We start from the raw sequence: 18,608 nt of genomic DNA on the forward strand, positions 1-18,608 counted from the left end.
TGAACTCGGGGGTACTTGACCTCTGAACCATATTCCCCAGCCCTATTTTAAATTTTATTTAGAGACAGGATTTTATTTAAGTAGTTTTTTGCAGGGGTTACCAGGAATTGAACTCGAGGGTACTTGACCACTGAGCCACATTCCCCAGCCCTATTTTGGATCTTATTTAGAGACAAGGTCTCACTGAGTTGCTTAGTGCCTCGAAGTTCCTGAGGCTGGCTTTGAACTCACGATCCTCTGCCTCAGCCTCCCAAGCTGCTGGGATTACAGGGGCATGCTACCATGCCCAGCTCTTCTAAGTGTTTTTTTTTTTTTTTTAAGTTGTAGACAGACACAAAATACCTCTATTTTATTTATTTGTTTTTATGTGGTGCTGAGGATTGAACCCAGGGCCTCACACATGCAAAGCAAATGCGCTACCAATTAAGCTACAACCCCAGCCCCCTAAGTGGTTTTTGTATGTTTGTTCGTTGGTACTAGAGATTGAACCCAGGGGCACTTCACCAGAGTCATGTCCCCAGTCCTTTTTTTATATTTTATTTAGAGACAGGGTCTTGCTAAGTTGCTTAGGGGCTTTCTAAGTTGCTGAGGCTGGCTTTGAACTTGTGATCCTCCTGCCTCAGCTTCCCAAGCTGCTGGGATTATAGGTGTGCGCTGCCACACAGGCTCTAAGTGTTTCTTAACTGAAAACAGAAGGAAAGGCCTCTCTGGACCACGGCCTAATGTCCCATATAGTTTGTGCAATCCAAATATCTTTGTGGGCTAAGTATTAAGTCCTCAATTCCCAAGCATAAGACACACATGTCAGTTGAGAGTGGGACGAGGAAACCCCCCTGTCCTGACAAGAAGGAACAAGATACTTCCTAAGAGCATGGAAGAATTCTTGGGCAGGCTACTCTTGAGAAGGTTTGCTTTTATTTTTAGTTTAGTTTTGTTTTTTTAATAAGCAAAAAAATCATGCCACTGTGTAGCCTGCAATTATTCAGTACTCTGCAGCACCCCCATGGATGGGATGTGGCTCTTGGTGACTGCACACACTACACTCATTTGGTAGAAGGTGAGTCACAGAATCACCCTAGACAAAAATGGCATCTTTAAAAGAATAAAGACCATCAGGATGTATGAGCGTCAGGCTTCTGACTGTGTTATTTCTGCAGGCCAAGTTCATCCTTACTCATAAGTACCAGAAAAATTATACTAGGTTCCATTTGAATACCATTTAAATATAATGAAAGGAAATTAAATAATAGAGCTAATTTTTATAAAAAAGTAAACAAAACATTTAAACTGGTGTTACCCCCAGTAATTGAAAATCAACATTTTAATATAATTTATATGCAGAGCAATTACTAAATGTAAAATTACAATGTTTTTAGTTACTGAAACTAGGAGGTAACTAGGAGGTAATATGAGACATTTGATTTTAGAACACTTTGAATAAATATAACTGAACATGGCTTAAAATTTTAATATCTAAAACTTCTGTAAATGAATTTTCACAAATTATCAATTATCAGTACCAAACTATCACAATGCCATTTTCTGAATATAGAAAGGTAATTTTTTTTTCTATTGCAAGTCCACACACACCATGTTCTGAAATTTTCTTTATTAAACACACACACACACACACACACGCACGCACATGCACGCACACACACGCACACATCCAATAAACATATAAGTAAAGCCTACCTCTTTTTCATTTCTAATAACTGATTATTGAGCACAGATCGTTCTTCTTCCAGCTGGGGGGGGAAAAAAAGAAAGAGAGTTAGTTCAGTTCCCACAGGTCCAGAGAGAGGCCTCTTCTTCACTCTACATGCCACATCCCTGGGCTCCAGGGGAAGAGAAACACTTGGCTCTCCTCACAGGACCTGGGGCCCAGCAAGAAGTCACTGCACATGGGATGCAGTTATTAATCTACAAATCACTTATGACCTGGTGATTCCTTCCTCCTGGACTTCAGATTTAAAAATATTAAACAACAGCACCTTGAACATGGACATCTTAGGCTTTCAATAAGTGTGGCAACAGCTTTAATGAGTGACACAGCTCCACTACTAACACCATCATTCTTTTAGTTAAATCAGAGAGGTCCAGTGTCGCTAGCTAGCAGAGGAAAAGGAGCAGGTCCTCTGCTCTCAGTAGGCTTCACCTGACTTGCCTCTCACTTCAACAAACAGTTGGTAAGGGGCTACTTTGTTCTAAGCACTTGACTATACATTTATAAAACAAGGAGGTTCCAGAATCTCCAGCAGTTCTTTCCTTCTTAAATCCTATTATTATTATTATATGAACCATAAAAAACCAAGATTCATATAATCTGTGGGAGAACTGCTCTCAGTATGCACCATGCATCACCATTTTGCCAAATATCAATTTCAACTCACACTGTTAATAAAACAAAAGGGTGAAAAAGCTCTTCTGAGTTGTTTTTAACCCATTGATACCTAAAGGTCATGTGATAGTTTCCAATAGTCCACAATTTAAGTTACTAATTCCTCATACAGTTATAATCACAATTAATTATGTATCAGGTATGTTATGTGCTTTGTTATGAGGTCATCATATTTAAAACATTCTCACATGTACATACACATATGGATTGAATATAACTGTACATTCATCATGAAGTCTAGAGTCAACATCCAGGCTTTTCACTGTTGTCTCTACTTTCCCCATCCATTAAGATATATGCTTTTGCTGCATGAGTAATTCACAGAAATGCTTAGAGGAAGCAAAAGAGTGGGAGGCGAACTTTAAAAATGAAATGAGAAGCATAACATCTGGAGAGTGGGATGTGGATGAGAAGGGCTTTCACTTTTGCTTTTTATTCAATTTATAGTTCTATGTTAAACATGAAGCCTATTTGAAAAATTATAACAGGGGCTGGAGAGGCAGCACACATGAGAGGTGCTGGGGTTGAGTCCCCAGCACCAAAAAAGTAGAAGAAATACAAACTGCTAAATATAGCTAGAAGATAAAACACTGTTTTCTATAAAGATCAGTATAATGCTGGGCATGGTGGTGCAGGCCTCCCACTGAGGAGGCTGAGGCTGGAGGATCTTAAGTTCAGGGCCAGCCAGGGCAATTTAGAGGGATCCTGTCTCAAAAATAAAAAGAACTGGGAATATAGTTCAGTTGTACAGTGCCCCTGGGATTAATCTCCAGTACAAACAAACAAACATATCAGTAAAGGACTGGAGCTGTAGTTCAGCAGTACAGTGCTCGTCTCTCATCATAAAGCAGTGGGTTTGATCCCCAGGTCCACAGAAACAAACAAAAAACCAAAACAGATCAGTATAGTAAGTACTAAACTTCTATAGCTTGGAAATCTGGGCACACTAATCTCCAAGGAAGAGGGAGAATCTCTGCACACTGTTTTTTCTTTATTTCATTCATTCATTTTTACGATACTGGGGACTGAACCCAAGGCCTTGCACATGCTAGGCAAGGCCCTAGCACTGAGCTATAACCCCACCCCTTTTTAATTTTATTTTGAGACAGGGCCTCACTATGTTGATGAAGCTGTCCTTGAACTTGCAATCCTGCCTCAGCCTCCCCAGTGATTGGGACTGTAGGTATGCACCACCATGCCTGGCTTGCATGTTGCTTTTTGTGGTACTGGATGATTTTTTCAAATGTTCGTTAATAATTCAAATTTTTTCTTTTTGAGTTATGTCGTGTCCTTTATCCATTTATACATTCATTATAAGCATTTTCCAACCTTAAATGTGTCAAATATAAAAATAAAAATATTTTTAGGGGCTGGGGTCGTGGCTCAGAGGTCGAGCACTTGCCTATCACGTGAGGCACTGGGTTTGATTCTCAGCACCACATACAGGCAAATAAAGAAATAAAGGTCCATTAATAACTAAGAAAAATATTTTTAAAAAATATTTTTACTGGGCTGGGGATGTGGCTCAAGTGGTAGCGCGCTCGCCTGGCATGCATGTGGCCCGGGTTCGATCCTCAGCACCACATACAAACAAAGATGTTGTGTCTGCTGAAAACTAAAAAAAGATTAAATAAATATTAAAATATATATATATTTTTACTTCTTGGAACCAAAGATCAAACCCAGTGCCTTGTGTGTGTGCTCAACCACTCCTAATTATGATTTCTAACTTCACAATACTGTGGTTAGAGAACATACATTGCAATGTTTCAAATTCACTAAAAACTACTTTATGGCCTAAAATGTATTCTATCTTGGAGAACGTTCCATGTGAGGTGTGAAGAATGTGTCCTCTGCTGTTGGGGGACAGAGCGCTCTACAGGTCACTGCTGTGTCTAGCAGTGTTCCATTTCCTTGTTGGTCTTCCGTGTGGTTGCTTATCCATCCATCACTGAAACAGGGGGTACTGAAATCTCCAACTGGCATTGGTGAACTGTTTCTCCTTTATGGTTCTATCAGGTTTGCTTCATATATCTTGAGGCTTTGTTATGCAGAGCAGGTGTTACATCTTCTTGAGGACTGACCTTTTCGATCATTATCAAAAGTCATCTCCTTTCTAGTGACAACTTTGTCTTTCTAGTCTATTTTGACTATTAGTACAGACTCTTCAGGTTGCTTCTAGTTACCATTTATGTGGTAGATCTTGTTCTGTCCTTTTAGTTTCAACCTCTTTGGATTTCTAAATATAAACTATGTCTTACAAACAGCTACAGTTAAACCATGGTTTTAAAAAATCCATTCTGCCTGCTGATATTGTGATGCACACTGTAATCTAAGCTTTCAGAAGGCTTAGACAAAAGGATCACAAGTTCAAGGCCAGCCTGGGCAACTTAGAGACTCTGTCTTAAAATAAAATTTAAAAGGGTTGTAAACATAACTCTGAGACAGAGAAACTGTTTTTTAAAAAAATCTATTCTACTAGTGCCATTTGCGCTAGGATGGGTCCAGGCCTTGCTTGACCATGTGGCTTCCCTCAGAAGCATCAGGGATGTCTCCCTTCTCTGATGACCCTCCTCTTTACAGCAAATGCACTGATTGGCCTTCTGCCCTCCACTGGTCTCATTAATCTCCCTGCTCGGGAAGTTATGTGGCCTAGAGTTGCAGAGCCCTTTGCTCAGTTCCCTATTCCCTGATTCAGACTGACTCAGAGGGCAAGAGCCAAATTTTTAATTTTAAAACTTAATCTTAAACATCTAGCAAATAAGTTAACAGCCTTATATTAAGAGTACTGAACTTTAATGTCTATCTCTCTATCCTGTAGGTGGCAACTCCCTATAACTCATTATCTTAAATTAACCCAGGTTGTGAGTTCTTAAAGCAGTACCTCTTTAAAACATTAACAGGCAATTCTTAAACCATCTATAGGCAAACTACAAAACAAAACTAACTAGGGTAAAAACTGAGAAGCTGCTGTGAAGTTCCCGAGGACTCCCAAGAGACTCAGCTGACTGTTAACAATAGGTAGAAACATAAAGTCAGTTTGACTTGCTTCATCTTAAACACTTAGCAAAGACAGTCAAAGCCAAAGCACAGCTGTTCCTGGACATCTTAAATGATAATAATAGTTAAATGTAACTTCCATAAATAAGTAGACTGGAGGCTACAAAAGAGATTCTTAGACAGAAATGCCTGATAACTGTCAAAGGGACTGCTAGAGTAGTTTTAGTCTAAGGCCTTTATTTCTAACCAACGCAGGTAGGCTTGATGTTTGCTAGTATGGTTATCCAGCCCTGAGTAGCAGAATTAAAGATTTCTCTATTAGACACAGAGGTCATACTAGCAAAGGATTTTGAAGGATCAGATGGCATTAGATTATTAGACTATATCTTAAGGGAAAAGACATCTGTAACCCTAAATGTTGTGTTGACATCCCTGACATTTCTGACAATGTGACAAAATATCCTTAAAGATTTACATGCTCAGATGGAAGCCATGTCCTCAGCAACTTTGTTGTGAAAACAATATCTTAGCTCCTAGTTCCTGGTACTGCCTTATTGGAGAACATTGTTAATCTTTGTCTTGGTCATTATACTCATTGGCATATTCCTGTGCTGTGGCATTTATTACTGCATCAATATGGTTCCAGTACTAATGACTTCTTGTTTCTCTTATAGACCACCTATCACTCGAATGGCCCTCCAGCCTATTACTTCTCAATTGGACTTTTAGCATGGACCACTCGATAGACCCGATATTTTTAAGGGGACTCCAAACTGCTTGCCCCACACCGTCCCTTTTCAGCCTGAAGAAGCCAGAGAGATCCTCTTCGTCCCCCTTCCTCACAGCAGTAAGGAGTTCCCAAATTAGAGGGGGGAATGAAGCCAGATTTAAAGTTAGGTAGTCAGTGTAGTTAGATAAATCGGGGTCTAATACTGAGTGAAATCTAAAATGGAGGCCATGCTAAAAATGATTCCAGGAAACACAGGACAACCCATGGTAATCAGAAGGCAATATGCTCCACCGACAGAGATGAAAAATGAGACTCCCCAATAATTATGATTCATTACTTTTAAGATTAAAAGTAGTCAGAAAAAGGAGTGGGGAATGAAAGGGTAAAGTTTCTAAGCTGGAAACCTTGAATTGAAATGTAAAAGATTAGGTACTATTAAGTTCCGCTGTTACACCCAGATTCCTGAGATAGTTAAGACAACACATTCAGCCTAGGGCCCTGTGCAGTTTGTCACAGGACCCGAACCAATCAGTTTGAATGTGTACCCAGTTTAGAAGTGACCAATCACCCCTGCCCAGCCTGTTCCCGCCAATGAATGGACTAATCATGTATCAGAGTTGTTGTTCAATTTTCCCGCGCCTCATGATGATTTGTTCTGATGTATGCAAAGCCCCCCCCCCCCCCCGCCCTCTCCAAAAAGTGTACTTAAGCTCTGCTTGACCTCTGCTCTGGGCTCTGGGCTGCTCTCCCTTCTTGAGTGAGCACAGAGCCCTAGCGCGCTAGAACGGATCCCCAATAAATCCCCCTTGCCATTGCAAAAAAAAAAAAAAAAAATCTATTCTGCCAGTCTGGGGCTGTGGCTCAGTGGCAGAGCACTTGGCCTAGCACATGTGAGGCCCTGAGTTCAATCCTCATCACCATATAAAAAATAAATGAATCCATTCTGTCAATCCCTACCCTTTAAATTAAGTACTTAATCCCTTTACATTTACTGTGGTTATGAATAAGGTTACATACTGTTTGATTCCATTTATAACCTACTAGAAAAGTCAAAAACTATGGGGCCAGGAAAGATATAAGGGATTTGCAAAGATTAGATGGTGACTACTTTATAGGCAGCATGAGAAAACCTCTTAATTGTAAGGTCAGTTATATGACTATATATATTCATCAAAACTCACCAAACCACATACTTACGAAGGACGAATTTTATGTAAATTTGACCCCAATAAACAAAACTTGGAGGTAAAACAAGTTCAAATAATTTGCACAATATAACTTTTATTAAAAAAAAAATAACTATGTGGGGCTGGGGATGTGGCTCAAGCGGTAGCGCGCTCGCCTGGCATGCGTGCGGCCCAGGTTTGATCCTCAGCACCACATACAAAGATGTTGTGTCCGCCGATAACTAAAAAATAAATATTAAAAAACAAACTATGTATATGTGTGCATTTGTAAATGCTGCTAAACACATAGCAAATTGTAAGAAGCAGGACATAAAATCAACATAAAAAAATCAATACTTTTCTGATACACCAATAACAAATTTGCTGAAAAAGAAAACAAATACAATTCACAGTAACCTCAAAACAACAACAATAATAAAAACCCAGGAAACCCCAACCAGGGAGGTTAAAGACCTCTACAATGAAAACTACAGACACTGAAGAAAAGAAATTAAAGAAGACCTTAGAAGATGGAAAGACCTCCCATGTTCTTGGATAGGTAGAATTAATATTGTTAAAATGACTATATTATTAAAAGCAGTCTACAGATTCAAAGCAATCCCCACTGAACTACCAATGACATTCGTCACAGATTTAGAAAAAACAGTCCTAAAATTTATTTGGAAAAATAAAAGGCCCAAAAGAGCCAAAGCAATTCTAAGCCAAAAAAGCAATGCTGGAGGCATCACAATACCTGACTTCATATTACACTGCAAATTTATAGTAACGAGCCGCATGGTACTGGCATAAAAACAGACACATGACCAATGGTACAGAACAGAAGACACGGAAACAAACGGCACAGATAAAGACATCTGATCCCTGACAAAAGCACCCCAAATATACACTGGAAAAAAGACAGCCTTTTCAAAAATGGTGCTGGGAAAACTGGTTACCCATATGTAGGAGAATGAAAATAGACTTTTCTCTTTTTTAAAACCATGGTTTAACTGTAACTGTTTGTAAGACATAGTTTATATCTCTCACCCTGCACAAAAATTAACTTGAAATGGACTAAAGACCTAGGAATTGGAGCAGATGCAACTATAGAAGGAAATGTAGGGTCAACACTCCAACATATAGACACAGGCATATAGCCTTCCTCAATAGGATCCCTAAGCTCAGGAAATAATACCAAATATAACAAATGGGATGGCATCAAACAAGAAGCTTCTGCACAGCAAAGAAAACAATTTACACATGAAGACAGAACCCACAGGATGGGAGAAAATCTTTGCTAGCTACTCTTCTGACAGCATTAATATAGAGAATATACAAAGAACTCAAACACAACACCAAAAAAACCTAATCAATAAATAGGCAAATAAACCAGACAGACACTTCTGAAAAGAAGTACAAAGGGCCAACAAATAATGAAGACTTGTTTAATATCTTTAGTAATTCGGGAAACGCAGATCAAAACAACACTGAAATTTCAGTTGAGTAATAGAGTAAACAAGTAATAATAAATGCTAAAAAGGATGTGGAGAAAAAGGAACATGATCACACTGTTGGTAGAACTGTAAGTTTGTACAGCCATTACGGTAATCAGCATGGAGGCTCCTCAAAAGACTGGGAAGAAACCACCCACGAGACCCCGCTACACCATTCCTCAGGATTTATCCTTGAAGAATTAAAGTCATACTACAGCGACACACGCACACCCATGTTTAGAGCAGCACAATTCACAATAGCCAAATTATGGAACCTGCCTAGGTGTCCACCAGTGGATAAAAAGAAAATGTGGTAGATATATACAATGGAGTTTTATTCAGCCATGAAGAAAAATAAAATTATATCATTTCTTTTTCTGTTTTTTTTTTTTGAGAGAGAGAGAGAGAGAGAATTTTTTAATATTTATTTTTTTAGTTTTCGGCGGACACATCTTTGTTTGTATGTGGTGCTGAGGATCGAACCCGGGTATGCCAGGCGAGCGCACTACCGCTTGAGCCACATCCCCAGCCCATCAGTGCCTGAGCACTGAGGAATTATTTTTTTTGTTCTTGAGTTTCAATAATAACCAGGATTCGGGGATTGTTTTGTTTTTCCGGTGTCAACTGTTCTGGATTGACTTTTCCAGTGGGTCCCTATAGGGTCTCCATTCAAAGCATCCTGTCCTTTCTGTCTGCAATTCAGTTCTTCCTTCACTTGGGGAAAATTCCTTACTCATCTCCCAATACAACCATGACGCCCCTGATCATGTTTTGGTGAACAGTGCACCCCACACATGATGTTGGTCCATGAGATTGCCACAGATCTGGAAAGTCCCTATCTCCTAGAGATGCCTGGGTTATCCAGCTACTCACATTTGTGGGCATGCTGGCATAAACAAACCTGCTTAGATGTGCACACATAAAATTACCTGTGTGCTATGCACAGTTCATAATGTCATTCATCTGTGAACTGTAGCTGCACAAAAGGCAGATCCCCAGAATTTGGAAATAAGGTTTAATGTACTTTTTCTGTTTTCGTTTTTGAGGTGCTGGGGATTGAACCCTGTGCCTTGCACATGCTAGACAAGACACTTTACCAATGAACCATGTCCCCAGCCCCAGCCCTACCACTGTGTTATAATGGTAGTCAGTACAGGAACTCTCTGTACAGGATTTATAGCTTTGGAGCAATAAGCTGTGCCCTATGACCTACGTGAGCAGGAAGCTATACTATCTAGGTTTTGTTGTTTATTTTTTTTTTGTTTTTGTTTTAACACTAGGGATTGAACCTAGGCAAGCCTCTCCTCCTGAACTACAGCCCTAGCCCTTTTAATTTATTTTGGGGCTGGTCATAAACCTACAATCCTCCTGCCTTAACTTCCCAAGGTGCTGAGATTACAGGTGTGGGCCCTGTGCCTGGCCCCCACAGTCTGTGGAAGTACGCTTGATGTTGCTCAGGCAACAAAGGCAACCACCTAAAGACATTTCTCAGAAAGTGTTCCTGTTGTCAAGCAAAGCAGGACGGTCCTTTTTCCTTACATTTATTGATCCTTGTTACTGCACGGATGCTCATCACACCCATTTGGATTATCTTCATACTTCATCATTATTATCTTTCATCTAATTGCTCCAATATCTTTGTTTTCTTCCTCATTTATGAATAGGCCAAGCCTTTCCTTGATATATTTGGAAACATTCATAAGGTTCCATTTCTGATTTTTTTCTTTTTTGTAATTTTTCTTTTTCCTGTTTCTGATTTACTTGGTAGTTCTAATATGGCATGGTTTTTGTCTAAAATTTATTTCTTTTTTTCTTCCCTTCAAGACAGGATCTGGCTAATTTGCTGAGGTTGGCCTTGAACTTGAGATCCTCCTGCCTCAGCCTCCCAAGTCTCTGGGATTACAGGTGTGCACCATGCACCAGGCTTCAATTTGTTTCTTTAGCTTTTCGTTCTTGGTTACAGTTATGTGGTTGGATCACCTCTGTGAGTACTTGGTTTACTCAAATAATTTAAGTTTTTATAAAACATGAAGCACTATTTGGGTAATGGGTATTGTTTGAGTAACGTTTTCTCATGGCCTGAATTTCTCTTTTCTCGTTGGACTCCTATGTTCCTTTCTTTTTTCCCTTTTACTGTAATGTGTATTCAACTGTTCATCCTATCATAGGCAGGTTTACACCTTAATTTGCTAGGTGCATTTCCCCTGAGACCTTCCAACCAGAAGGCCTTTTCTCTCCACCCCCAAGGTAAGCTGAGAAGCTGGGCACTGCAGTCTACAGTTTCGGCAGCACGAGGGCCCTGGGGTAAAGGAAAGATGGTGGGAATTAGAGGTCTCTTTTCTTTAGGGTCCTGTACCTCATTCTTCTGTCTGAACAGAGGTGATCCTGTCCCCACAGGATGCCCTCAGGCCTCAGTCTTGGGGCAGACATTACAGGGAAGCACTTTCAGCATCTGCTCTCTCCTCCCCGGAGAAGGAAGCTGGCCTCCTGTGGCTGGAGGCCGTGGTGTGATTAATGCTCTCCTGGAGGTCTGAGCTTTTCTTCCTGAATAAGAAGGTGAAGCTGTGAGGAGAGTCCTTGCCTTCCGGGTAGCCTTCCCCTGCTTCCCTCTGGAAGGCACGATCTCTGGAATAGACAAGAGCTAATGCTGAGGATGGAAGCAAAGCAGAGAGGAAAGGAAGGGCGCTCCACGAGGCCATTCCTGAGGGGCTCTTCCCGCTGGATGCCTACCTGTGGACTGACTGTCGGGGCCCACCAGTGTTTGCTGGCTGGAAAATGACAACTGGCAGTTTTTCCTACTTGTGATAAAGTCCTGAGGTGGGAGGAGAGGACTTCTGCACTCACAAATCTCCCCTGGACCTTCCCCCAAGCTGCCTCCTTGCCTTGGCAGTCTAAGGTTTTCCTACTGGATTGAGCTTGAAGATGGGCAGAATTAAAGCAAAAATTTCCAGAATTTTTCTATCCATCTTCCTTGCCACTCACCACTGGAAACACAAGATCAAACAGTCAAACCACAATTGTGTTTCTCCTCCTGCTTATCAACATTAAAGTTTACAGAGTAAAGTTGATTAGCTTTGCTGGGTTTTCTGCTTCCAAAAATATATACTTTCAGTACTGAGATGGAACTCAGGGATCCTTTAACCCTGCCTGGGTTAAAACTTTATAAACCTTTTTGTTCTTTATTTTGATACAGGTCTTGCTAAATTGCCAAGATTATCTCAAACTAGCAATCCTCCTGTCTCAAGATCCAGAGCACATGGGATTACAGGCATACGACACTGTGCCCTGCTGGAGATATATTTTTTAAATATTTATTTTTTAGTTGTAGTTGGACATAATATCTCTATTTTATTCATTTATTTATTTTTATGTGGTGCTGAGGATTGAACCCAGGGCTGCACACGTACTGCTGAGCCACAACCCCAGCCTGAGATTTTTATTTTTATAGTTTAAAAAAAAGTGTTCATATCATTAGGTGTTGAAGGGGGAGAGATGCTGAGATCCAGCTTGAATCAGTCCTATTTGTGCAGAAGTCCCCTGAGCCCAGACTAAAATTATAATAGCTTATGATCAACATTTTTTCAAAATAATATATGACAAGCTAAAAATAGCTTTCCTTTCTAACCATTCATGTCTGAGAATTCAATTTAGATGATGAGCCCAGTGGTCTGTGCACAGCCTCTGCTGCGGAAACCACTGGTGAGCTACAGCTGTCGACTTATCTACGCCCACCCCCGTCCCATTTCCAAAAGCAAACTGAGCCTCATCCTGCAAATAACCAGGGGGAAATCAGCACTGTTCCCATAGTGACTGCTCAGTGTATTTGCTTTCTTTACAGGCTGGAAATCTGTGAGGCTTGGAAATGATAAATCAGACATCTAAAGGTGACCGCCCAAGGCAACTACTTCTATTGAAGAACTCACACTATTATTTTTAGCATTCCTTAAGAAAAGAAAGTAACGCTCTGTGTGGTGTCCATTAATCTTGAAGCTACATGACATAACTGAATTCACACTGACTGTGTCCACCATCCCCACACAGTAGATGCTCCACTGATTTGGTGATCAGGCTTTTGGCAACCACAACTGTGTGGCAAAGGTATGGAACCAGCAGTGGCTGAAACCAGGTGCAGAAGAGGAGGCAGAGAATCCACCTCTCATGACTCAAAAGAAGACCCAGGGCCCTAGGTAAAACCAGATACTCATCCAGCTCCACATACCCATGCCTGGGCCCCTCCCTTCACACTCTGTGACGCCCACCTACTCTGCACGGAGAGAGGCACTCACGGCAGTGTTCTAAGGAGCAGAGATAGCTACAGAGCAAAGAAGGCACAGCTTGCCCTGCTGGAGCACAGGCAGTGACATCTAGGATGGGCCTCTGACGATATGGGACCAAAGAAGGGGAGGACAGACAGAAATGCCCACAGGTGAAGGCTGGCAGCCAGGAGTGCAGGGCGAGCAGAGAAGCAGGCACAGGGGTGGAATCAGCAGGAAATCTGGGGTACATCGGTGGCGAGGCCAAGGGCTCAGAGAGAGCAGAAAGGAAGCCACTCAACTTTGCCATTACTAAGTGATGACTTTAGTCAGAGCCATTTCTGGAGTGCACTGGTGGCTAAGAGCAGGCAGCAGGGGATGGGAAATGGGAGGTGAAAAAGAAAGGCAAAAACCAGATTCCTCTCTTAAAGAAAAGAGTATAAGATGGTAAGTGTGAACAGTGTGGCAAGATTTAGAACTGCTGTTAAGGAAAGGAGGATTTCCTGTCCTCTATAAGATTCTAGAGGCAGCTGCTGTAGGATGGGCTGCAGGCAACAGGGACTGGTGACAGTCTGAGTGGAGAAAGGAGGCGTACAACACTGACCAAGAGGATGAGCAAACTGTGGTACACCATCCAGCAGAACACGATCCCGCCTTGGGAAGGAAGGGAGCACCCACTCCTAACCAAAGTAGGGACTGACACATGCTTCAATCTGGATAAATGCAAAACATGCTCCGTGAGGGAATCCAGTCACGAAGGGCCACACAGCATGTGCTCTATTTCTGTGAAATGTCCAGAAGAGGCCAATCCTCAGAAACAAAAAACTGGCTGCCAGAGGCCAGGGAAGCAGAATGAGAAGGGCCTGCCTCATGGCACAGGGTCTTCTTGGGGTGATGAAAATGTGTTGGAACTAGATAGAGGTGGTGGCCACACAACACTATAAATGCTCAATTAAATGCCACTGAACTATACATCGTAAAACGAATAAAAGCAACTTTTACGTGTATTTTATCACACACACACACACACACACACGCACGCACATAAGCACACATGTACACATACACACAAACCAATGTGAGGTGACAAGAAACATGGGCAGCAAACAATCAGGGCAACCCTAATTCAAGCTTCATCACTTTGGAGTCATCAAGAGGGGCTAAGTTATGTCTACTGTTAGGCTGCTGAAGAAAATAATTTCATACAGTTCGATCTAATATATTCTCTCTTAAAAGACAACGCACTCTGTGCAACACTAAAAGACTGCTGCCACTCTTAATACCAGATATATCAAACACTTCTGCTGCTCATAATCCTATCTGATCCTGGCTATTGCCCTTCTCTCCACCTAAAATGAAAAAGCCAACTTGGAAAGGAGACCTAATTTTAGTTGGAGCCAGGAACAGTGGTGCATGCCTGAAATCCTAGCAACTTGGGAGGCCAAGGCAAGAGGATCACAAGTTCAAGGCCAGCCTAGGCAATTTAATGAGACTGTGTCTCAAAATAAAATATAAAAAAGGCTTTGGAGGGGCTGGGGCTGTAGCTCAGTGGCAGAGCGCTTGCCTAGCATGGGTGAGGCACTGGGTCCGATCCTTAACACCACATACAAAAAAATAAGCAAATAAAATTAAGGTCCAGCAGTCCATTTATAACTACAAAAAATTCTATTTTAAAAAAAAGGGCTATGGATGTGGCTTAATGGTTAAGTGCCCCTGGGCTCAATCCCTGGTACAAAAAACAAACAAAACAAAAAACACCCCCCACAAAAGAAGGTCTGGGGATACATCTCTGTGGGTAGAGAGCCCTGGGGTTCAATCCCCAGTACTTCCCCGCCACCCCACCAAAAAAGTTTTAGCTGGAGAGAACTGTCTGATAGAGAAAGCAGGCCACACAGAATGCACACAGGTGGATTGTTTCTGGCTTAGCCAGCTTCTTTCCAGAGGACTATGGATAAGCAGTTGATTCCCCTCCAATTGCAAAAGTACCCCCTTCACGTAGCTCCTCGGCAGTCAGGTCACATGAGGTTTCTAATGCAGAACAACAATGGCTACTGTCACTCTCCAACTTTTTGTTTCTTTACTTGTTTTTTGGCATGATACTAGGGACTGAACTCTGGGCTCTGCAGATGCTGGGCATGTAATCCTAGCTCTCAGGCAGGAGGACTGCAAGTTCAAGGACAGCCTGGTCAACTCAGCAAGACCCTGTCTCAAAACAAAATAAAAACTGCTTTGGATGTAGCTCAGTGGTACAGTGCTTGCCTAGCACACGAGGCTCTGGCTTCAATCTTCAGCAACACACACACACACACACACATTTTGAAAGTATAATAGAGCCTAATGAATTAATTTTCTATAAACTAAGGGTGCTTCTAAGTTATTTTAAGTGAATGAGTCTCACTTGGAAAGTCAAAGGTCATATTTTCTCTTCTATGTGGAGGTTAGAGAGAAAATAGGGGGAAAAGGGCAAGGTAACTCTTGAAAATAGAAAGGATACCAAATGAATAGAGGAAGGGGACCAGGAGAGGGAAAGGGGAGGAACTGGGGAATGAACTTGACCAAATTACGTTATGTGCACATATGAGTATGTAACAATGGATCTCACTAATATGTATAATGCACCAATGAAAAAGATACAAGATTAATAAATAAACAGGAGATTCTCTCTACTCTTTTGAAATGTATTTGTATCAATAATAATCTATAATGGTTTCTGGTAATCAATATCACTCTCCTCATTCTCTATCATAAAAGTATTGTTTTATTTCATACCCACCTGTCTTTTTTGAGTTAAATATTACAAAAGGAAGTCACTTTCTTAGCTGGTCCTTATAGGTGTTATTTTCTAACACCCTGCAAAATAACTGATTTTCAAATTATTAATCATAAAACCTTTTCAATATGAAGCTACCTGAAACCCCTCTTGTGAAGAGAATAGAGCTACCAGGATGCAAAGGAGCTCTGGAAACCTCTGTCCAAGGAGTCACGGGGTCTCCTGAGCTCCTTCTAGCACTAAGCAACAGAGACAAGCAATCTGTCAGTCCAGTTAAGCTCAAAACATAAGAGGATGATCTCTGTTCTCAGATTTATGGAATCTATTCTTACTAACAAGATATTAAATGAAATGAGAAAAAAAAAAAAAGAGAAGGGAACAGACTCAGCACTTGACTGAAATCCTTCTCTTCCAAGTCTTGGTGGACACACTGGTATTTAAATGTCAAATGTTTTAGATGTTCTAGCTAGTGCCAGGAAAAAAAAAAGAACCTCTTCTGGTCAAAGGGCTGCTATTTTTCATGAACTCCAATTTCTCATATGCTGATCAAAAGACATGCACTGACTCTACATAGTCAACACACTTTGATTCTTTTCCAGATCCAAATCAGAAGATGACAAGTATCTCTTGACACTACTTGCTGAATAATATTGAGCAAATGCTTATGTTCCCTGTGGTTCCATTTCCTTTCATGAACAGGATAACATTAGTGCCCCCATGCAGAACTGTGGTAATGACTGAGATGATAGATTTCATCTATTTGTGCCTGCCACACAGTAAGAGCCTGTAAAGCTACTATCACCAGCACCAGCATCACCATCTTGGTCTCTGGAGAGACATGGCACTTCTTTCATGAAACGAGAAAACTGTAGAATGCTATAATGAAGACTTTAAAGGACTTAGTGCCGGAAGGAGCTCAGGAGACCCCGTGACTCCTTTAAAGTCTGAAATCAACTCTCCTAAAAATGATTTCACCACAAACTGCACTGTATCAATGAGCACTCAATACAATGACCCCAAACTCCTCCATCCCAAGTGAAAATTAACATTTACAAGACACAATGGGGAAAAATTTCTTTTTCCCTTTGTATTATCAAAGTAAGAATGAATGACTATACAAAAAAAGTCTCCTAAAAAATTTAAAGCTCCTGCTCTGACAGCAGAAGTGACTAACAATTCAACACTAGCAAGGACTACAAAGCAGAATACAGCTCCTTTTTTTTTTTTCTTAATACTTTTAATTGTAGATGAACACAATACCCTGGTGCTGAGGATCAAACCCAGTGTCTCCCACGTACCATGAACCACAATCTCTGCCCAGAATACAGCATCCTTTATAATCAATTTTGTTCCCATGGCTAATCAACTTCTGTCAGGAACCTCTGTAATTTAAGTATGGAAGCAAATGGCTATATATATCCATATATATATATATATATATATATATATATATCAAATGCACACTAGTGCACATATATTCAATTTCATTAGGAAATGCTTGAACAATTCTTGAAAAGCAGAGTTCTATTTAAAATCAACTGTCAACTCTCCCACAAAAATCCATATTCTTTTTTTTTAAGTTGTAGATGGACACAATATCTTTTTTTTTTTTTTTTTTTTAACAGAGAAGGAGAGAGAATTTTTCAATATTTACTTTTTAGTTCTCGGTGGACACATCTTTATTTATTTATTTATTTTTTTATGTGGTGCTGAGGATCGAACCCAGCGCTCCGTGCATGCCAGGCAAGCGCACTACCGCTTGAGCCACATCCCCAGCCCCGGACACAATATCTTTATTCATTTATTTTTTAATGTGGTGCTAAGGATCGAACCCAGTGCCTCACACATGTGAGGCAGGCCCTCTACCACTGAACTATAGCCCCAGCCCCAAAATCCGTATTCTTAAAGTCTGCTTCCTTAAAACCAATTCTGATGAAAAAAAAAAATCTTGAGAAAAATAACTCTGAAATCCAAGCAATGGTAAGAAGATACTGTCCCCTTCCATTTAAATGCTTTGCTACAATCACCTAATAAGGACCTTTTTTCCTACTTGCTTGTGAGATCAAGTGTCTTGTGTTCTTTTATTTTATTTTTGTTAGTGGATCTGTCAGTTCACTTCTGACCTGAATTCTACATAGCACACTTGAAAGCAAGGAGACACGGCACAGGTAGCCGGAAATCCCACTTGAAATTGTCGCGACCACACTGAGGAGACCTGAGCAGCCTCCAGGAGCACTGCAACAGCAGCAGATGTCAGCACAGCAGATCCAGAAACCCCACCAAAGGTCCACTGACCTTTTGATGACTTGTGACTTCGTCCCTGCTTCTCCCCAGCTCCTCGGCAAGTTTGACGTTCTCTTCTTGCAGTGCTGAAAGCTGCTGGGACTTCTGAGCTGCCGCCTGCTTTAGGGTTTCTCTGCAAGGACAGTGAGTGCAGGGTTACCATAGAAACAAGACAGGCAAGGAAACTGTGGGAGACAACCAACTTCATAAGCACTGAGGAAAATAGACCTGGGTCACGTGCCCCATAGGCTCTATAATAACAGGAGACAGTGTTATCTACACACAGGAGGGGCCTCACGGCTTTAACCTCTAAAAGGAGGGCAGCTGTCCACAATTACTGTTTTTTAAAACCTAATAAACACTATAGCCATTCTCCCACCAATCACACTTACTCCACATGAAAGGGAATTTTGCAATGAAATAAATGAGAAGGTCAGTATAGTCCTCCCATCTTTAGGAATATGTCCATTAATATTAATAAAGTGGTTTAATTTGCTGCCAAGGTTTTTCTG

At 41.0% G+C, this 18,608-nt stretch overlaps 1 protein-coding gene across 16 annotated transcripts in view; it reads right to left on the bottom strand.

The window, feature by feature from the left end:
• Positions 1-18,608, bottom strand: part of CLIP1 (CAP-Gly domain containing linker protein 1) — a 124,021-nt gene that overhangs the window by 11,041 nt on the left and 94,372 nt on the right. For all 16 annotated transcript variants that reach the window (XM_081286586.1, XM_081286583.1, XM_081286584.1 and 13 more), the window contains 2 exons: positions 18,109-18,229; positions 1,696-1,748 (listed from right to left, as the gene is read on the bottom strand). In XM_081286586.1, coding sequence (XP_081142712.1) covers positions 1,696-1,748; positions 18,109-18,229 — 174 coding nt within the window. The remainder of the gene's footprint in view (positions 1-1,695; positions 1,749-18,108; positions 18,230-18,608) is intronic.

The sequence above is a fragment of the Spermophilus citellus genome, assembly GCF_964194105.1.
Source record: "Spermophilus citellus genome assembly, chromosome: 3".
Classification (NCBI taxonomy): Eukaryota; Metazoa; Chordata; class Mammalia; order Rodentia; family Sciuridae; genus Spermophilus; species Spermophilus citellus.